The sequence below is a fragment of the Heterocephalus glaber genome, unplaced genomic scaffold, assembly GCF_053883595.1.
Source record: "Heterocephalus glaber isolate CG9 unplaced genomic scaffold, H.glaber_assembly_v1.0 deba00001497, whole genome shotgun sequence".
Classification (NCBI taxonomy): Eukaryota; Metazoa; Chordata; class Mammalia; order Rodentia; family Bathyergidae; genus Heterocephalus; species Heterocephalus glaber.
In genome coordinates this window covers 40,867,805-40,890,490 of record NW_028258320.1, presented here as the reverse complement: position 1 = coordinate 40,890,490, position 22,686 = coordinate 40,867,805, and the positions used below count along the sequence as shown (strand labels likewise).

Below are 22,686 nucleotides of genomic sequence, written 5' to 3'. Positions count from 1 at the left end.
TTACACTGAACTACATCCCCAGCTGCCCACCACCACTTTTATTTTGAGACAGGGTCTTGCTAAGTCATTAAGTTGCCCTTGCTGGGTTTGCATTTGCATTCCTCCTGCCTCAGCCTCCCAGAATGCTAGCATCATAGGTCTACTATGCTCGGTTTCTAAATGCCTTTTTAAAAAGTCAAACTAATTTTTGAGAAGTGAAGGCTGCCTTGCTAATGCCATGCTGAAATGGAGAACAGATCATTTGAATACATTCAGAAGACTGCTAGCATTTGCTCTTTTTCCAGGGACCCTACATAAGTTTCAAATTTGAAAGAGGCTGAAAAGGACAGCAAAGAAACCAAAGTGAAGGAGTTTTACAAAGTATGATCCTGACGTGGAGTTCTGATCCTTGTGGTTCAAAAGATTTATCATAGTCAAAGGATTCAGCATTCTTTTGTTGTCTACCAGTCTTGACCAAACAGAGATGTGCATGTCATGCCCAGAGCAAATCCTCATCTAGGTCAGCCAAAAAGATCAGGGCAGGACCTTATCCTCCCAGGGGCAATGATACTAATCTAGGATGCCTGATTAAAGAGATATAATTCTTAACCATCCACAGGTGCACAGTTTTAAGAATAAGCCTAAGCTAATTGTTCGAAGCCAGCACAACACCAGTACCCAAGAACTCTGACAGGAATACAGATCTACATTATGGATGTGGAGTGCCCAATATCACAGCCCCCAGCCACACGTGGGTAATGAACACTTGAAATGTGGTTGGTTCAAGGTGAGATGCGCTGTAATTATATATATTTAAAAACCCCACTAAAATTAAAATAACATGAAAAAACTCAGTAATTTTTATGTTAACTACATGCTGACATGACTATTTTAGAAATACTGGGTTAAATATATTATTAAAATTTACTTCTTAAGTGGCTACTAGAAAAATTTTAATTTACATACGTGGCTCACATTTTATTTTTACTGAAGAGTGCTGTTCTAAATGCAGACAGAAACTTCTTTCAAGGGATGACTTTATTTTTTGTACCAATATCTGAGATACAAAATCTTGTTTCACTTTTGCAGATGAAAAAGGAGAGGTTTCCATAGGTTGATAACCTGCCTACTTTGAATGGCAGCACAGACTTAAATCCAAGTTTTCTGATATGAACTAGAATAACTTTTTTCCAGAGGCTAAGGGTAAAACTGAGGCTAAATTTTTTTTCAGATAGTTTTTAAAAAAGAAAATGTTGAGTAATATACAGTGGACTCTCGAGTTATGACTAGCCTGACATACAAACAACTTGGGTTACGACTGGAATTTTAGTTTTAACTTATGACCAAAGTCTTGAGTTACGACCTGAATGCCGGCCGCTTGTGTTTCCAGGTGGTCTCAGATACAGATTTAACCCTTAAAGAGTACTGGAAGGAACACTACCACATCCTTTCCTATGTGGGGTTAACTGAGAAATCCTGGGCCAATGTCTCTCCAAGGACACTGAGATCTGCCTGGAAGAAAGTGTGGCCTAAAATTATACAGGAGAGAGACTTTGAGGGCTGTGTAGAAGAGCATGACCAATGTGAGTTACAACCAGCCCTCATGAAGCAACTGAGTTCATAAGTCAAGGGTCCACTGTAATATTTTTTACTTTTTGTTCAGATGATTTGGTGATAGTTATCATCACTTTCATCATCAATATGTATAAAAGAGTTTATGTACCAGCCATTATCATCATCATACATGAGTATATGTGTACATATGTCCTAAGTAACATATTTAATTCCACACAATGTAGTAATTTAGTCCACACTACAAGCCTATTATTTAGGTAACCTTATTAGTCATGCTTTTATGGATGAAGAAACTGATTACAAAACTTTACAAACTTGTCTAAAGTAATGAAGCCAGTAAGAAGTGAAGGGCAATATTTGAATCCAGAGTCTATCTTTTTTATCAGTGTATTTTGGTATGATACATTTGTTTCTAATTTTATTTCTATAGATCTGTAAGAATGCCTTATGCATTAATTTGGAAGCTTTACATACTTCAACTTATAGAATTACACCTTTTTAGTATATTTTGCACAAAACAGTCCTTTTAAGTATCTTATTTGTTCTTTTAAAAAAAATAACTCTAGAAAATAATCTCCAACATGGCTTTTAAAGGTCGTTAAATAGAGTACAACCTCATATAAATTAGAACCTCAGGAAATCCAAGCCAAAAGTTCAATAAAACTGAAAAACACAAATAAGGATTTGATTTCCCTAGTTTTTAGCTTAAAAAACTTCTGTTGCCAGAAAACTGACCTTTGAATCTCAGTTTATAATTCGAAATCTATACCAATGGAAAAGCACATTTTAAAAACATCTTAAAGATTTAATGCCAAGTTCTCTAAATGCTCTATTGCTGTACTGGTTAACTCAACTGGTCCCAGAATAGTGCTTAGAAGGTTTTACTAGTCTAAGGTTAAGACTATGTATGGAGGCCAACTACAGTCTCCATTTCTCACCAGACACTCTGGAGATAGATGCTACAGCCACATGAAACATCTGGATGAGAAATGAAGTTAGGTACACCAAAGATATCTCCAGTTGGAAAAATCCTTAAATAACAAATGCTAACATTTACTGAGCAATAACCAAATGTCAAGCTCTGGGCTCAGAGCACTGTATGGACTATAGTATGGACTGTTACCATTTCCCTTTGACAAACAAGTAACACAAACACAGCACCACTGGAGAGCCTGAGCAGGCAGCCTGCAGCTGCCCTCTATGTAGGCAGACTTGGCATCCATTCTTGGGCTATCCGGCTCCAGGCTTAAAATCCAAACTACTATGCAATGTATCTTAGAATGAATGACATTTAGTCCCTGGCATAAGCTTCTTGTCTTTAATTGATCTTTATATTTAATTCATCATAAACATCATTAAATTTCTGTTTAAAGCTCCTTACTTTTACTGTTTCTTTAATTTGAACAAGGTTGTTACATAAATTAATAGAAAAATGGCCACTGTGCCATCAAAAGCAGTTTTTTTTTCAAACTTAGATGGGTATCACAATCACCAGTGAGAGAGTTTAAAGAACACAATCACAGGTTCCACCCTAGGCCAGGACTCTAACTCTGGAAAGCCCTTTCACTGATATAGCCAAAAGATAACTGGAGAACACTGGCCAAGTGAAGGCCAGGAGCTGGTAACAAAAAGACAACTTCCTAGCTAGTACCTGTTAGGTTGTCCCAGTGCAGCATTTGGCTCTCTGCTGCACCATAATCAGAAATCATTTTACTATTACCATTAGGAAGTCACTGTCACAGAACAAGACACAATTAAAAGAATATGTGACGAATGTACCTGTAATGCGAATCTATTTGAGAAGCCAAGATAATAAGCATGGTTGCTCCAGATAATCCCAAGGAGACTGCCTGGATCTAAACTCCATTTCTGCCATTAGGTAAATTATTTATTTTGTGCCTTAGTATACAACTAACAGATAACAAAAATACCAACCTTACAGAGTTCTTATAGGGATTAAATGAGATATACTGTATATGTAATGTCTACTGGCTTACAGTATCTAATAACTTGTAAATACACAATAAATATGAGCTACAGATATAAATAAGATTTCTGGATGACCATAAAATCTTAACAAGGAAAATCAACATAAAGTATTGAAACAGCATCAGGCTATGACCAGTTTGATACAGGTATCTCAATAGACCATCTTGCAAATGGACAGGAAATATCCATCATCTAGTTGGCATTAATTCCTTGCAGCCATCTCCACCCCAGGGATGGTCTTACAATGTAAGTATGAGTATAAGACACTGTTTTACCTCAATGGAGCTGCCCATTTTTGTGTTAAAGAACATTTCTTTTTCTGGGGTAGATACGTGTTCAAGACTGTCCAACACTTTTCCATTAGGCATCTTTTCCTTAACTTCATGTTTAATCCAATGCTAGTACAGATCCAATGGTCCAGAAGCTGGCTTACTCTGTCTTTCCCCAACTATTTTGAATATACATACTTTGATATGCTATTATAAATTGATTTTCTTAGTTAAACTATCAAACTATCCCATTTCCTATTTTTCAAGTTTTAGGGGCAAGTCTACAACAGAAACAAGGCCCACAAATTAGTTGCTACCTTGGGTTTATGGCCCACCCACATCTCTTCCCAGCTTTGATAGCACAAAAAATTGTACAGATTTCTCTTTTTGAGTACTTATTCTGATATCACTGCTAATAAAACAATAATACTCTTTTCTCTCGTGTTCTTGGCATTATATTTATTAGTAATGCTGTTTTTTAAAACTAATCAATAGCTGTCCTCCTTTATTAAAATCATCTGGTTTTATGTTAACTTAGATGCATGTTTTTTCTTCCTTCCTTAAGTCCTTTACTATCTTAAGATACCATTTTGTGCGTGTGTGCGCATGCACATAGGTGTTTGTGTATTTGTGTGTGTGTTGCTGAAGGCTGAACTCAGGAACTCACACATGCTAGGCAAGTGCTCTACCACTAAGCTATATCCCTGGCCCTTGTGTGCCATTCTTGACAATACTTATTTTACATACATAATTTTTGTCTTGAAAACTTTATCTGCCAGTTTATAAGGAAACTATAGTCATATGCAAAGAGGTATCAGTTTCCTGCTTTTCATACATATTCCTACATGCAAACTACTAATTTTTTAAAAAGTTCCAGAATTGATTCCATGAGACAGTATCTCATTTTACTTAAGGAACTAATGAACATCTTTGTCTTCTTACGCTGTTATATAAAGCATATCTCTTTCAAAGGTCTTAACTGTAATTTTATGAAACATTCTAAGAGTAGCACTATTTTCCCTTGAATAAAAAGGCTGCTTTTTTGTTTTTGTTTTGCATGTTTTATTTTGTTTCACTTTTCCCCCCTAGGACAAAAGGAACAGGCAGCAAAACAGGGTCACAACAGAAACCTTGGATTTAAGTATAGGCTTAGGTTAGACTGAGCAGGCTAGGAGACAAGTCAAGGAATGCAGGAAAGATTATCACTTCTGTAGGCTGGCTTATGGAGTCAAGTGTGACTCCAGGGTCTGGGAAGAGTCAGGAAGAGCTCAATGAGTGCTGATGGCCTCAATCGCCTCCTTACTAATATAAATTCTATGATCAATCAAAATAATCCCTTCCTCACACACATCCTTGATAGCTCTGCTCTCTTCTACTCTGACTCCTCTGGCCCTGTGCTATAATTTGGATGACTCTTCCAACCCTGGTTTGGAGGACTGATGCCTTAGTGTGATCATGTGGAAGGTGGTGGAACCTTTAAGAGGTGGGGCCTAGTAAGAGGTCCTGAGGTCACCAAAAGCATGACCTTGAAAGGGATTAAATTAGTTTTCATGTGACCTCTTGGTAGTTCTCACAAGAGAAGTCTGTTATAAAAGGTGCAAGCCTGGGCCCTTCCTCTTGCTTCCTGGTCTGAGATGTGACTGCTTGCTCCTACGTATACTTCAGTTATGCTGTGATACCATATGCAGCCCTCATCAGAAGGGAAACCAATCGCTGCCACCCAATCTTGAATTTTGAACCTCCAACACTGTGAGCTAAATAAACCTATTTTCTCACGGTAAGTACCCTGCCGCAGATATTGCCCTATAGTAAGAAAGCTGACTAAAACGCCGTCTCTTTTTTGGTCATGTTTGTTCAATTAAACTACATTCTTGTCTAAATCCAACTCTCTATAGATATTCTGCTTCTATAATATTACAGCTGCACAATGTGGGAGAAAAAACATGCAACCATGCTGATTGGTCTCTCACCTTAAATTCATGACCATGAACCTCACAAATAGGGTTTTTCGTCTGCCAGGCGGTCATAACTCAATGCCCCAAGTCCATTATGCTCCTTGCCAATACTTCATATTTCTCCTCTCTCCTCAAACCCCCATCATATCCTCCTCCATCCTCACCTTCCACTGAAGACCTCACTTGCTATTTTACTGAAAACAGAAGGAAAAAAGAAAACAGCTGAATCAAAGATAAGAAAACTTTTACCACCACACCTACTCACTAGCATCTAAACTTTGTGCTCTGGCCTGTTTCCAGGTTTCCACATACTGTACGTATTAAAGCCAATCTCTACCCTCACCATGACCTGTCCAAAAACCTATTAAAGATTCTTATTAACATTTAAACATATTATTTCCTCAGTATAAAACAAGCACTTCTGCTGACTGTATTTCCCTTATCAGTTATCACATTTCTTTGTTTTCCTTTGATGTAAAACTCCTTGACAGAGCTACATACACTATCTCCAAGCCTTTGTTTTTCATCTTTACTTTTATTAAGGTTACTATTTACAGTATAATTGTTAAAGTCAGGAAAATAAAAACTTGTCATCCTCTCACATGTATCTACACTTTCACTCTGAGCACTCCACTGAAACGTTGACAAGATGATACATGGCCTACAGTTCTCAGTATTAGCTTACTGAACACATCTGATATAGCTGGTCCCTTCTTTTTGACACTGTATGTTTACTTTGCTTCCTGGGACTGCACTCTTTCTGTTTTCTACCTATGTCATTGTTTTCTTCTTGGTGGGTCAAAGTTGCAGTCCCCCAGAACTCAGTCCTTGGTCTTTTTCTATTCTCTCTCTATACTCACTCCCTTCATGTTTTTACTGTTTAAATATGCTGATGATATCTAGATTCATATGTTCAGCTCCTAATTGGACATCTCCATCTGGATATCTCACAGCTTACACTCAATTTCCAAAAATTAATCTAAAATAATCCCCTAATCTTCCACCCTCAGGCTTTCCTTTATCATCTGATGACTTTTTATTCTTCTGGCTTCTTAGGTCAAAGTTCTGAAGCTGTCCTTGACACATTTTTCTTATCATGATCTACATGAAACTCGTTAGGAAGCACGCATCTACCTTTAAGATATAGTCAGAATCTGGTAACTTTTACCACCACCACCACCACCACCACTGTGCAAACCATCACCATCTCTTGCCTGGATTACTGCAGGAGCTTCCTAACAAGTCTCTTTTCAACAGAGTAGTTGGAATGATTTGTTTAAACATAAAAAAATATAATATCCATTACTGTACTCAAAACTCTACCTGAAATGGGTCTTCACTGCTTTCAGAAAGAAAGCCAAAGTCCTTAAATTGGTCCTGTAACAACTGTGCACCTTGCCTGTGGGCAATGGATATTCCCATCACTTCTCTTAATGCTCCTTCACACAATCTGTCTGGCCACACTGGCCTTGGACCATTTTTCAACATGCTACACACACTCCTGACTCTAAGAGTCTGCTATCTTGCTATTCTCTCTACTTGAAACACTCTTCCTTCAAATATTATCTCACTCCTTTACATTAAGTCCTTGTTATATATGTCACTTAATGAGGTCTAGTGTAAACACAGATTTTAAATTGTAACATTTCACTAACTGCCCAATTCCCCTTTTCCAGTATGATTTTTTTCCCTTTTTCTATAGTATCTAATATACACTATGATTTACTTATTGTGTACTATTTTGCCTTATGTGTCCCAAATGCCTAGAACAGGATCTGGAAGAAGTGTTCAGTAAAAATGTATGGAATAAATGTGGACACAGGGTTAGGAGTACTTAAGGGAATCAAGATTTTAGGGCCTACAAATGTGCTACTATAGTCAAGTTAGAAAGAAGCCTACATTGTCAACTAACACAAGAGGAGAGATTCTGAGTTTACCAGTAATGTTTTGACAACTAGAATGAGTTAATTCAATATTTACTAAAATCTAACATTGATATTTTTTAATTAATTCAGTAAAGGAGTGTCAGTGGTTGAGTAATCTGAGAAAATAAGCTTTGCTTACTGGTTTAAACATTTTTGATACAATATAATGGTCTGTTAAAAACCAGTCTGTGTGAAATATCAGTAGTTGTGAAAAGTCTTCAAGTATCTAGAAGAAAATTTTGTCATTTCTGCAAGTCTAGACTGTGCTTGTTCATAACACTTACTCAGCCTTTGGGCTATACTTTTAAACATACCTGTACACTCCCCATAGTTTCTAGTCTTCAATATTTTTCTATTTTAAGTTATATAATTTATCAAATATTGGCATCAGTTCTCATACCAACCTATAAATTCCTTATTCTCAGAGGTCAATAAAGATAATTTCATTTTTTAAACTTCTATTATACCCTACTTTTGTCCATTAGTATCTGCTATGATACTCTGTTCAATTATTTAAACAGTCCTCACTTACTAATGCAGTGTCAAAAGCTAACTGAACCACAAACCTAATTAATCATTAACATTACTACTAGTAATAATGATACCTAGGTTGTTTAAAATCTATAATTCTTCCTATTTTAAAAATAGTCATCCAAATGAATACTATAAACATGTTAATGAATGAATGACCAATTTCTGCCAAAATACTACTTGAAATATTACAGTATGCCAATGATTTCTAGAACCGAAAACATATACTTGCAACTACTAATACTACAATTATAATTTCTATTTGGGTATTTGATTTTTATTCTGTAACAGTTTACTCTAAAATAATATATGAATAATATAGTATTAGAAACTCCATTTTATTTTTTTTCATTATAAAGGCTATTCATTCAGAATTAGAAACATTCATATCCTGAATGGATTATACAGTGAAGAAAACAGAAGAGGTTCTCCCATGTCTTGCTCCTCTTGCTCCTCTCTCTCTCTCTCCCTCTCTCTCTCTCTGCATTGTTTAATATGACCCTTAAAGAAATTTTAGAAAATAAAGCTAAGCAGAACAAAGAAGAAAATTAGGAAAATATCATAATGTATTTTGCAGATGTACCTGGGTCAGCTACACAGAATTCTGAACTCAGGTCTATCACTTACTGACTATATTTCTTAACATATCTGTCTGTGAAAAAAAATCTCGATAATAATGTGAAGTCATCTTCCCTCAAACATTTTTGTAGCTTGCTCCTTCCTATTAGTTTGGTTTCGGCTCAAATATAACTCCCAAGAAAGATCTTTCTCTCCTTTATTGTCTCAGATAGCATGTGTTATATATAGAACCTTAAATTTCATTCTTCACTCGCTTTTTGTCTTTCTCACCTATCAGAACGTTAAGATCTAGAAAGGCAGACTATGCCTATCACATTAACTGCTGTGGTCCCACTGGCTAGAATAATGGCACACGTAGGTGTGAATAAACTTTTGTTGAACGATTAAATAATACCAGCTAACTAGAAAAGCTCTTTGTTAAACAAAACAATGAATGCAAAACTCAGGACTCCCATGAGAAATATTAAATAAACACCAGCTACCATTTTAATCTTTTATTAGCATTTATTTTACTTACAACAATTAAAAGTACAAAGCAGCTAGTTTAAGAGATGCTAATATTGTAAGTGTCTGGTCTGGAAGAGTGGGTCTCAAATTTTAGTGTACCACAAAATACCCAGAGGGCCAATTATTACAGACTTCTGGCCTCTCCCTGAGATTCTGATTCAGTGAGTCTGCAGTGAAGTCCAAGAATTTACACTTCTAATAAGTTGCCAGGTGACACTGCTAGTGTCACCTAGCACTTTGAGACTGCACTTTGAGTAACAAGTGTATGTAGCATAAGATTTTATATCAAACAATCATGAGCTCTGTGCCTTAAGTAGTTATGTGTATATAATACTTGTTTAAAAACAATAGTACTGTTTAAATAACTTAGTCCTTCATTCTTACATATCACCACATAAAATCACCAAGTATCCTAACTGTAGTATCAACTGTATTTTATCAATGAATTCTTCTTTGTATATGTTAAAAAAATAAATACATTGTGTTTTTCCAAAGAATTCACGCTTAGGTAGAGATTACTGCCACAATCTTTGAAGGGCAGAAAGAAGAAAGCTTTCCTTTTCCTTATCACAGAATTTTAAGTCTAGAAACACCACCTCCAGAGAAAAGAATCACTAGATTTTAAAAGGTCTTCTGTCCACAAAAGGGTTAAGAACTAGTGCACTGCATTCATCACATGTGAGCTCCTGGAACAAAGCTCTTTTGTCCTTAGTTTAAGTGAAAAGTCTTTCATTTTAAGTCAACAGCCTATACAATTACCAGAAAATATACTCTATGCAGCTTTCAGAAAATATCTCAGGACCCTAGTGCAACAGTGGAGCATCCCTTAATAGGATCATCAATCTCCAGTCCCCAGTCTAGAGTCCATCCCTGTCGCTGAGATTCACACCATGTCTACAGAGGCTAGAAGATAGTTTTCCTAAATTCACAATCCCTAACCAATATTGCCCACATGCCTTTCAAGTTATCTCCTACTGCATTTAAATTTTTGAAAGGAAAAGCACACAATAAAATTATCGACTTACTAGGCATTCATTTGATCATTTAAACTTTCATTGAACACTCAAGTACTAGATACTGAAGAGACACTTAACTTAAATCCTGTCTGTGTGAGCAGTTGAGTGGGACACCGTGGAAGGGCTGAGTTTTAAGGATATGTAGCTGCTAGATGAGCACAGAAGAAAAGTAGTTCATGCCAAGCAGAGTAAACAGCTGAACTGAATATCTGCATATATGCATGGTAGGTGGTGGGAGAAGAAGAGATGGGCAGAAACCAATCACAGCTAAGTCACTTTAACTTATGTAAAGGGCAACAGAGTACCTTTAAGAAATTTTGAGATAGGCTGAAGAGTGACAATGACAAAGACAGTAAGCTGTTTTTAATTACTGCTACTCTGATACAGGTTAAGAACGTGTAGCTCTGGTGAGAAGTAAGGTGGGCCTGAGTGAGAACAGTTAACAGGGATGGGAACTAAAGGGACAGACTTGAGAATTATCAAAGAGAGAGACCAGACAGGATTTTGTCACAGTTTTTCTAGTGAGGGTAGATTCAGTCACTCTTAGATGTGTTGACTTCCAGATGGGTGTAGGGCATCCAATAGGATTCTGAAGCTAAGAAGCAAGGTTTAAACTGGAAATAAACATCTGAGAGACATCAGCATAGGTGGCTGAAGTCTCAAGATTCTGAAGCCAAGAAGGTCTACACTGGAAATAAAGATTTAGGTGACATCAACATAAGTAGCTGAAGTATCAGAGAAAACAAGTTCATATAGAAAAGAAAAAGATAAATCCACATATTATATGTACTAGTTCTTCTCGGCTTATGAGAGGTTTTCTTGATAAAGCGTTAAGTTTCAAATTTACTTTATTTACCACTCTATCCCCAGTGACTAGAAAAGTGTCCGACACGTAATTATTTGTGTGATCATTTTTTTCCTTAGGTCAGATCATTAAAATTGTCTCACCATTGTTAATGTGGATTTAATTCATCTAGCATTAAGTGATGACTTAATGCAAAATTCATTTGTGATTGAATTTTTTAAATCATTTAAAAATTTTATGTATTTCTTAAATGCCTTAACCTACATAAGGGAAGCAGTATTAGTAGGTGAAGTTTGTTGAGTCTTATTAAAGGTGTGGCTTTTGTTTTTGTTTACTTGTTTTGCATCTCCTTGCCAAAAGCCTGTAACAGCAATGTCCCACCATCTATGTGTCCTTCCTTTAAACAAACTTGGTTTTCCCCTTTCTCTTTCTTTTATGTACTTAGAGTACTTCAGCCTATTCACCCTTTGGGCCCTTCCACTACAGCCACAGGGCAGTCAGGCATCTACGTAGCTTAAATAAGGGAAAGAAAGAGCTGAAGTGTATTTGCACAGTAATTTGAAAGAAGGGTGAAGTAACTTCATTTATCCATGTGAAAGCAGAAATGATTCCTACCTCTCACTGCAATGCAGCTCTTGCACCTCTATGTCTCTGGCTTTAGGACTTTCAGAAACATTCCATTTCTTCTTTTGCATCCTACTGTGCTCCAATATCCTGACACAAACCTGCTATATCATCAGTGTTTCATTATCTTCATTACTGTTCTGGCTTGTGTTTAGGTGTCCCCCTAGAGTCTCATGTGGTCATAGGTAGGGCTTGTCCAGAGGTGGCTGAATCTAGAGTGTGTGAGGCTGGGAATGATTCATGATGCAATACTAGGATCAAGGGTGCTAGGATTAAGGGTGTGAGTGCTACCTGACCTGAGTAGCCTGGGTAAGAGATAAGGGACAGAAAAAGCTGTGATTGACCCTTGCTTGTTTTGCTACCTCTTGTCCACCATGAACTATTTCTCCCGGGTGATGCTTGTCTGCCAAGCCACCCTGCTTTGGAGGCAGCTGATAAAACCTCTACAAACCGTGAGTCAAATAAACCTGTCCTCCTTTAACCTTGGGTGTCAGGTATTTTGTCTCAGCAACAAGAAAAGTAATTAAGAGAAATGCACTTATTGCAATCTGAATTTATGTATTTCTTATCTTGATTACTCTTTCTTTACTTGACTAAATTGCCTAGAGGGTAGATTTCATGTCTGGTTTGGCTCACTAATAAAGCTTCACTTATATATTTCTTACTTGAATAGCAAAACCAGTATCTTTGTTGCCTTAATAAGTTTTCACTGCTAAGAGCAGTGGCACAACACCTATAACCCCAGGTACTCGGGAGGCTGAGGGAGTAGGATTCCAAGTTTGAGGTCAGCCGGGACAACTCAGTGCAATCCTGTCTCAAAGAAAACAGGGACGGGGATACGGGGATGTAGAACAGTGGTAGAGGACTTGCCTATCATGAATGAGGACTTGGGTTCAATTCTCAGTTCTGTGGGGAAGAAAGAAAAAAAGAACTAGTGTTTACTCATTCTTTATTCAATTCATGCTTTACTGATAGTATCATACAACTATCATTTTTGTGCAGTTATTTTAATACAGTATCCTTTTTATAAAGTTAAGTCAAAATCTATAAGTACTATAGGGTATCACAATGTCACTTTCTACCTTTCCCATTTGGCCATTTTATTGAATTTTATACCCATTCCAAACCACAGTACCACTGTATCTGTCCTACATTATGCATGAAAAAACCTGGCAGATGAGTCAAAACTCAGAATTATCACCACATACCAAAGACCCCCAAAAATGTTGATGGACTTGTCTTTACAGCAATATATACGCATGTTATCAATATAAAAGAGAAAATATTTTGCAAGGGGGTAGTTTTTGCCTATTAGTCTTAATATAAATACAAACAAAAAGTACATAAAAATCCAAGAACCTCCAGGTGCACAAAGCTTTGTGCAACACAATCCTTAAGATACCTACGCTGAGGCACTAGAATGAGTAAATGACTTCATCATCTACTATTTTGGATTCTCTGTCGATGGTAAAGGTTGCATCTGTAATTTAGCATTGTACTTTAATCACAATTCTGCCTTGTTACTTCTATCAGTGAAGGGGCTTACTGAATGCAAAGGATCCTTGAGACCAGAATGACTCGTTCAATTAAACTGTTATTTATCTCTTTAGGTTTGAAATTGCTATTGAGAATACAAAAATAATCTTTGCTTATCAACTAATTATGTATATTTATAGAATTGTTTTTTTCTCCTCCAAAAAGTAACATTTAAATTGGGATTTCATTTCAAAATTTTCTTTTAGAAGGTCATATATAAAATTTGTAGTACATAGACAGAAATAGAGGAATTTGTGCTTTGTTTCATGTCATTTTCCAGAGTTGATAGTCTTTGCTGGAAAGATCCAAATATAAAAACAATACAGAAATGTTAGAAGCAGAAAAACAAAATCAAAGCAGACTGTAGATCATGTCCAGGTACCACGGTTGGTACAGTGGGAATCACAGAAGAATAACATTAAATCCCCACTCTAGAATAGCCACATCCTATTGGCTCTTCCTCCAAAACAGCTACAATTCAACCCTCCTTACCTTGACACTCACATCTTACTATCTGGTTGAAGGCCCTATAATCTCTCAGCTGATCTACAGCGATAGTCATGTAACTGAATTGCTGTTCCTTCAACCTACGAAGTGTATTTCTGTGTCAAGCCTGTGTACAGTACTTAATCTTCCCTCTGCCTAGTATGTTCTTTCCATATCTTCACAGAACTTCAGGTTTCTGTTCAACTGTCCTCATATTAAAGAGGCTGACCCTGATACGGCATATAAAATAACCCATTCTTTCCTCTCTGTAACTTTAGTTTATTCTTCTTTGTGGCTTTTATTACTAACATGGCATACATTTATTACTAGTTTCCTCTACTAGAATGTAAACTTTTTGGGCAAAGATTTTTTTACTATCTTGAGTATTACTGCATTTTCTGTGTCTGGAACAGTGCTTGGCAGACAGTAGATAATCAATAAATGTGTGTTCAATTTGACAGTATCCATTCATGTAAATAATGATATAGGGCAATGACAAATTAATAGGACACTTTTCATAGTTAACTGCTAATTGAACAGCATGAGCCAGTAATGCCCTAAAGGAATATACATCACAGGACTGCCTTTCCAAAATATACATCACCAAACCTTACTACAGAACCCACCACATCTACCCAGGTAAGGTTCTGAGCATGTGTATATTTAAATAGCACCCTAGGCAACTCTATTTTTTTTTTATTGTGGCAAAATAAATTTGCCATATTAACCACTTCCAGCTGATTCTTTTTTGCATCGTTATTTAAAACTACTGGTACAATATGTCAGTTCAGTAGAGAAAAAATGGGAAGCTTCAAAGAAAGAAAGAGAGAAAGAGAGAGAGGGAGGGAGGGGTACCACACTATATTAGAAAGAGTATAGGCTCTGGAATTGAATTCAGGTCCATTGCTCTAGCTGTGACATCAGGACAGTTACTTAACTTTTAGTTTCTACGCCCACAAAATGAAGATAATCCTTATATACTTTCTCTCTCCCTACATCCATTGCGGACTTCTCCAAGTTTACTGTAAAGCTAAAATGAAATCAAGTATATAAAGTATCTACTTTGGTGTACATAATAGGCATTAAACTTACTTTCACTGAAATAAAAATAAAATTATACTGGCAGAAAACATGTATAACATATGTATAATCTTGGCATAAGTGACTATAAAAAGGGCTGTATGTGGTGACACATGCCTGTAATCCCAGCACGTGGGAGGCTGAGGCAGGAGGATATTGCTGCAGGTTCAAGGCCAGCCTAGGATATATAGTGAGTTCAAGGCCTGTCTGAACTACATAGGAAGCCCTCCCCTCCCAATAAAAATGGCTGGGGCTGGGGATTTAGCTCAGTGGGAGGCTATATAAACATACTTCCTTTTCCAGTGGGACAGCTAAGAATAAAACTTTCAATATAACAAAATTAGAACAGTGATTCTCAAACTTGAGTGTGCTTTAGAATCACCTGGAAGACTCCTTAAAATACTGATTTCTTAGGTCCATTCCCAGAGTTTCTTATTCAGTAAGTCTAGGGTGGGGCTGGTAATCTGTTGTTCTGATAAGTTCCCAGGGGATGCTGATGCTAGTGCTGGTCTGGGAATCGTAACTTGAGGACCAATGACTTGAAGTATGCACAGCCTAACCAAACCTCTCAACAGACTAATTCTTTTAGCATAAATTTTTAAACTAAAGACCCTGAAATGGTTCACTTTTTTAAAAGTCATCACCAACAATCTTTATGATTTTTAGAACATTTTACAATCTGATAAAAATCAACTACAGTGTATGTATTAAGATTGAAATAACAGAAAAATTTCATGTCACATTGAAATAACAGAAAAATTTCATGTCACAAATAGATAACTTTCTATGTATCCAGGATAACTTTCTATCTATGTATCTGGTATGTAAAATTTTTTGGCACTAGTATCCTGGTGACAAATATTCTGAAAATTAACAATAATTCTTAGAACACTGTTATCTAAAGTTAAAAATCTAGATAAAAACAGAACATGGTAGTTTTAAAGTAATGAATATAGGAATAATTTTTGAGAAGTAGATGACATAGAATACTTACAGGTATGGAGACATTCCGTCACAGTAGTTGGCTTGATCAGATACCCTTTACAAATATAGCAGGTAATGTAAGGATTAAAATCTTTCACCAAGTGTTTCCTCTGGGTAGCCATTCGCAGTTAGCGGGCTTTAGTAGTTCAGGCAAAGAGGGGGACTAAGTGGATAAAAAGTCTGATCCAGGAGCTGGTATAGTGGTTTCCAGTAGGATGTTCTGAGGCATGAGAACTAACATCCAGATTTATCATGAGATTGCTGATCATCACTCCGTTTGGTGGTTCTTCTTTCCCATATCTGTTCCCAAAATCACTGTAAAAAGATGAGAAAAAAGATGTCAAATTCCTCATACTGTGTCAATACCACTGTATTACCAGCAAGTGTCACATAGTCTAAATTGGGTGAATGGGTGAATAGAACATATTCTTGACAAATAACTTGTAAATCTCCAATACTTGAATTCAAAACAAGAACAGACTCATTCAATCCTGGAGCTTCAACTGTCACCTCCATACTGATAATCGAGGCTTTTTGCTTCATTTTGATATCATTCCTTAGTAATGCATTTTACTATATGCTTGACTGTTCATTAGGAGTTCCTGCTAATGTTACAAGCTAAAAGATTCAAAACTGAAGTCATTATCTTCCCTACTAAGCAGTTCCCTATTTCCACTTTGTACCCTACATTCAATAGTCAAACTGAGTTGATGTCTTTTTCTATTTCATGCACAGCCATCCTATTTGCATATTACCTCTTCACTTGCAATCCATCTTACATTTTGGTGTCAAGTTTATTCTATCCTATCACATTTGGGTCTTCTCAAAAATGTCAGTGTTCCTACCTTACAAATAGAAAAAAGAAAACCATTAAATTTCTCAGCATGTCATAGAAGACACACCCCCTCACAGTTTAACCTTACAATACCTTTCAACATCTTTATTTAGGCAAATTCAAGGGGTAAGTCCCCTCCCATGGCCACTCTGCAGCTTTTGTCTTCTTTTTCTTGTTGTTGTTGGTACCAGGGATCGAACTTGGGTCCTTGCACTCGGGAAGCAGGCAGCGGAACCACTGAGCCAAATCCCCAGCCCATGCAGCTTCTGTCTTCTATCAAACAAGTGCATCCTCTCCTCTGCATCCTACTTATCCCTCAAAACCCTTTTCCAATGCATTCCTCAGTGTAATCATTTCCATGTTTTTAATCCTTTTCTCCTACTTTCTTTGTATTCTGATTAATACATTCATTCTTTACCTCCTCTGTCAGACTGAAAAATCCTAGAGAAATGCCACGTTTAGTGGACTTATAACCTAACAGCAGTGTTACTTTCCTAAGTATGTTTTTTAACTGTAAAAATGAAAGAAAAAAGTGTCGGCTTCCTTAGAGTGGTAAGGACTAAACACAGAGCTAGCAAACACTAAGAATTGAAAAAATGTCATTAAATTTTCTCGCAACTTTTAGCATAGTTGGCTTGTAGATAAGGTTACTCTAAAAAAAGTTTTAAAAGGCCTGGTGTAGTGTGAATGTTCAGAGACTGTGGCAAGAGGATGCCAAGCTCCTGCTCACCCTGGGTAACTTAACAAGATACTACTTCAAGAAATTAAAAGGGTTGAGGATGTGGCTCAGTTGCAGAGTACTTGCCTAGGGTGCACGATGCCTTGGTTCAGTTCCCAGTGTGGGAGTTGGGGGAGTTTTCAGTTTCTTACAAGGAAGGCGCCTCTCACTTAGCACAACATGAAAGGTGATGATTTTTCTAAATTCATTCTATAAACAAGTACATTTCCTCTATCATAGCTTTAAACACAGGCAAGTATAAAGTAACCACAAAGGTAAAAAGCATTACTGTTTTCCATCAAACTACTGCACCTATTGCGAAGGTGCAGGGAACAGGTTCTGTGTGTAATCATCCTGTCCGCTGGGGAAATGATGTTGAGGGTGTGACAGAAAGCATGACTAACCAGGATATCAGGGTTGTGGCCCTGTGTCACCTTCAGTAAAGCTTTTACTATCCCTGCCAGGGTTTCAGATCCTCCTCTGTACGTTGGGATTAACTGTCTCGCCTTTCCTACAGGTTTGCTCCGAAGCTCCAGAGCAAGAGCAAGTCTTTGAAAGAGGAAACGCAAGGTCCTGAGCTGGGTGGTGTTAAGATGAGGGGCAGCGCCCTGTCACCAAGACAGTTAAAGGAAGCGAGTCCTCGCGGAAAGGCGCGTCGGCGGCGCGGAGAGAACTTTTCCGCGTTCCCGCGGTGCCAGCGCGGTCGCCCGTTCGGCTCAGCAGGTGCGCGGGCCCGGTCCGAGGCCGGCAGGGGCCGCCCGAGCGCAGGGCGCGGCTCCCGGGCGCAGGGACCCCGGCCGACCGACTCCGGCCCCCGGCCGACCCCACGCCAACTCCATACCGCGGCAAGGGTCCGGAACTGCCGATCCCGCCGGGGCGCAAACTTGGGGGGCAGCGCGCGGGCTGGCGCCCAGCCCCTCCCGAACCCTCCCGTACCTACCCAGGGCCACCGCCGCCGCTCCTCGCCCGCCTGCGCGCCGGCCTCTGAACCGAGGAAAGTGAAAGAGAAACAGCGCCCGCAGCGGCCTGGCCGATCCCCGCGCCCGGTCCGCCCTCCCCCTGCAGGCGGGAGCGCGCCGGCTCCGCGGGGCCACTCGGCTCTGGCCGATAGGGCGCGACGGCCTCGGGACCCAGGGCCGGGCCGCCTCCAAGGGCAACTCCACCCCTCCAGCTCCCGGCCCCGGCCCCGCCCCCGCTCCGCGCCCCGCCCACAGCCACGCCCGGTGCCACCGCCTCCCCTGCCCGCCGTGTGGCTTGGGTGTGAAACACTGCTTTGGCCAAATTCTGTCTCGTGTTCTTATCCCTGTCACCACCACCCTCCCCGTTGTTTCATCATAACAATAACGTATATTTTTCCTGGAGGGTTTAAAAGCAAAGGTCAGTGCCGAGACCTAGTCACCCTTCAGAATTTTGTCTCTTCAGTTGCATCTTCCCAAATCAGTCCACCGAGGCCACAGTAAGAACGAAGACATCCCTTGATTTACACCTTTACAATCACTAAGGAACTTGTTACTGTGGGGCGGGTCCAGTGATCACGATGTTTGACAACTGTAACTAAACGGGGAACCTTGTGGGGCTAAGGGTGAGGGTCAGGAGAAGTGGTAAAGAATTATTACTGTTTGCAAGGTTCAAAACAAACAAAAACCTTCAGTACTCTTTCTAATGGACTTTGAGACTTAGGAGACCATTCATTGCAAAAGCATGCATCAAAAGTGCACATTAAGGGACTCTAGTCATCCAATCCTACTCTACTACATTCCACAAACTCACAAATCTCTACTACAACCATAATTTTGCTAAACATAAATTAGACCTGTTGATTAGTTCCTTAAAAGATTGCAAACCAGCAATCCTAGTGTAGCTAGAGAATCAGTCTTCACCGATGGAGCAAAAGTTCAAAGGAACTTTCCAAAGGGAAAGTTGCAAAGTTCGATCCCCAGCACAAAAAAAAAAGTTGCAAAGGACAACTTCTAATCTTATATTTTAGAAAAAGGAAAAGTTGTTGCATTTACATCATCACCTCTTTTGTAGAAACCAGAGCAGGGATGGCTAAAAAACTGATGGTCAATGAAAATATTTGCTTTATCTTCTACAGACAGTACTCATTTTTTTTTTTTTTTTTTGCTAGACTGATAGATGGTGAAGATGACTCTAGGGACAAATCAACAAATCTAACAACCACTGATCCTCTATGTATACAGGTGTCCAAAGATATATTTAAAATTTGAAATGCAACAAGGAGGAGACCAAGGCAAACTATCCATTTTATAATTAAACTTATGTGAAGTAGACATAAGCAAAACAAATCATCATTTTACTATCACAGCAAAAGCAATACATTTTTTGAAACAGCCTCAAATGATTACATTTTTAAAAATCCTTTTAAGAACCATTTTGCAAAACTAAATATGCCAGTTTCCAAGCTAGGATCAACTTCAGTAGGTCAGGGTAATCATAAAAAGTAGAAGAAAACAAGTCAGATCAAATGACTTTACAGCAGAAGGATTATTCTTCATGTCTTTCACCTAGATACCGAATAAATAGATCAGTGTGAAAAACTCACCCTATTTCTAGTGTATTTAAAATATATAATGCAAGATATGACTATGAATACTACAGTACATCATATACAAACTTATTTGGTATTCTTTTACTTTGTGTCTCAACCTACTTTAAATGTATTTTAAAAGAGTAACAGTTAATGAGGTCCATAAAAGCATGAATGTAATTGGTAATCAACAATAAGTGAAGTTAAACAGCTTTCCAGAAGGAAATTAATTTGAGTGGATAGTAACAGTGTACAAGGTATTATTGAAAAATACTGTGTAAATAAAAAGATCTATTACAGTAAGAGACACATTGCCATTAGCCCCCTTCAAGATACTCCTCCTCACTTTGAACACACTCATCCCACCATTCTTGCCACTAGCTGAAGCCCTCTTTCTTCAAGTCCTCTTCATGAATATCTTGAGTTGTGGCTGCCTCAATGTCCTGAATTAATTCAAAACTTCTATCTTTTATGGTCATTTTGACTTTGAGGAAGATCCAGAAGTCATATGGTAACAGATCCAGTGAATAAGGTTGATGAGAACACACTGTAGTGTTTTCACAGGCCTGCCGTTCAGATGAATGGCACTCACCAGCAGCATTCACCATGTCTTCCATCAAACCTTGTAAAGACACTTATGAAAGAGGACTTCCAGAACTGCTTTAGAAAGTGGCAAGAACAGGGCCGGGGATTTAGCTCAGTGGTTCCACCACCTGCCTAGCAAGCGCAAGGTCCCAAGTTTGATCCCCGGTACAAGAAAGAGGAAAGGAAGGAAGGAAGGAAGGATGGAAGGAAAAAGAAAGAAAGAAAGAAACTGGCAAGACTTGTAAGGCATGGGGGATTAAGTTTAATAAAATTTAAATAAGTGATGATTAAATTTTTAGAAAAGGAAAGTGGCAAGAATGATAGGATAAGTGTGTTCAAAGCAAGGAATATTCTGAGAGAGATTAATGGCAATATGTCTTTTACTTAATAAATTTTACAAATTTAAAAATTTACCATGTTTTTTAATTATCCTTTTTATGTTAGCAATGGAGGGAGAGGTCACAAATATGCTGCAGAGCAATATCTGGAGGTGGATGTGGACGTAGGGTTACATAATAGACTGGAGGAGTAGATGTGAATGTAGATGTGGGGGTATCTGGTCATTGTAGGGCAATCTGTGCTTTGTGTGCCTAAAGGCAGAATGGTTTCTAGTGAAATATTCTGTGATTTCTCCTCTTCCCTCTTTAGCAATTACCTCCCTTTCTTACCACAATAAACACACACACACACACACACACAACACACACACACGAAACACAAAACATTCAAACAATACATTCAAACATTTGTTCACTTAACCAAATAACAATAAAAGAAATGGAGACAGGAAATGTTAAGAAAAGGCGACTTTCCTGAGCTATGTGTAGATTCTAAGTATTCAAACGTAGAACTTTTAGCTACTAGGCTGCTTCTCCCTCTCCCCTGGGGCTGCTCCCCAGTTGTTTATATTTATCCCTTGGATGTACAGGACTAGGAAAAAGAAAAGACAGGCTAAAAGAATCATAGGTGTTAATCCCTGTGTCAATAATCTTCCTTAGCCTTTTCATTTTCCAAATGTAGAAACCAAGATCCAGAGAGGTGGAAAATTCATAATCACAGAGCTGATTTTGATAGAGCCAAGACCAAAACAAAAATGTCAGTTCAGTTTTATTTACACATCTCAGGAGAACTTCTCAAGTTCAAGAATTTAAGAGAGATATAGTAAAAAAAAATAGATTAAAACAAGTGAAGAAGGAAGAGGAGAGGGAGAGGAAGAAGAGGGAAAAGAGAATGAGGAAGAAGGGAAAAAAGAAGGGATGAGGGGAGAAACAACTGCGTAAATGACACTTAGGTGTTTACTAGTCACTGGGGATCCCTGTCACAGAAGCACAACTCCAAAGTGATAACTTGTTTCATTATTGACCTCAACCCTTCCAGGCAACCACAAATGGTTCTTGATAGCCCTGGCAACTACTCAGAGATATCTGTATATGTAACGAGTGTTTTCATTACTTTACATTTTGTGTCTAGATTAAGACTGGGCAATAGATGGGTAGTTCTATACTGAAAGTTTATATTTATTTCTTTTTTGTTTACTGGATATACCACCAATTTACTGATGTTTAACTTATTTGAAAAGTAGGCTATATATTTACATTTTCTTGAATTATTAAATAAGATAGATTTTTCATTATTATAAACTATTTTATATGCCTAAATATGTTGTCTAAGCTTTTAACATAGTATATCTTCAGCATATAACATATAGTTAAAAGTCTTCCTATAGAAATTATAGAAAATACAAAATTTAACATCAGTGTCTGACTGGGCCAAGAGCATATATTTTATGACCACAAATATTATAGCTCAAAATAAATTATTGCCCAAAATCAATGATGAAGGAATGGGGGAGGAACAGGGAACTGAAGAACTTCCAATCACCACCGACCATCTTGCTTTCTCTCTTACTGCACTCTAATAATTCTCTAAGACTCTCTGGTGAATGTTTCTTGAATCTCTTCACTTAACCTGCCTTCTTCAGATCACTATCATCTCTACCCTCTATTACTCAGTGGACTATTAAGTAGTCTCCCAGAGCTCTTCTACAGCCAGAGGACTCATTCTAACTGCAAATTTGCTTCTGGCTTTAAAAAACAAACAACAACAAAAAAAAACAAAAAAACTCTTATTCTTAAGAGAAAGCCCAAACACTTAATAAGG

At 38.0% G+C, this 22,686-nt stretch overlaps 1 protein-coding gene across 12 annotated transcripts in view; it reads right to left on the bottom strand.

Moving 5' to 3' along the window:
- The window catches only part of Pcgf5 (polycomb group ring finger 5), a 126,300-nt gene that overhangs the window by 36,731 nt on the left and 66,883 nt on the right, over nt 1-22,686 (bottom strand). For 7 of the 12 annotated variants that reach the window (XM_021253034.2, XM_087184899.1, XM_087184897.1 and 4 more), the window contains one exon: nt 15,851-16,155. In XM_021253034.2, coding sequence (XP_021108693.1) covers nt 15,851-15,962 — 112 coding nt within the window. In that variant the 5' untranslated portion in view covers nt 15,963-16,155. Of the gene's footprint in view, nt 1-12,624; nt 12,661-15,850; nt 16,156-18,333; nt 18,474-22,686 lie in introns of those variants that run through there. The other 5 variants (XM_013069845.3, XM_004838494.3, XM_021253037.2 and 2 more) reach the window with 2 other exon arrangements.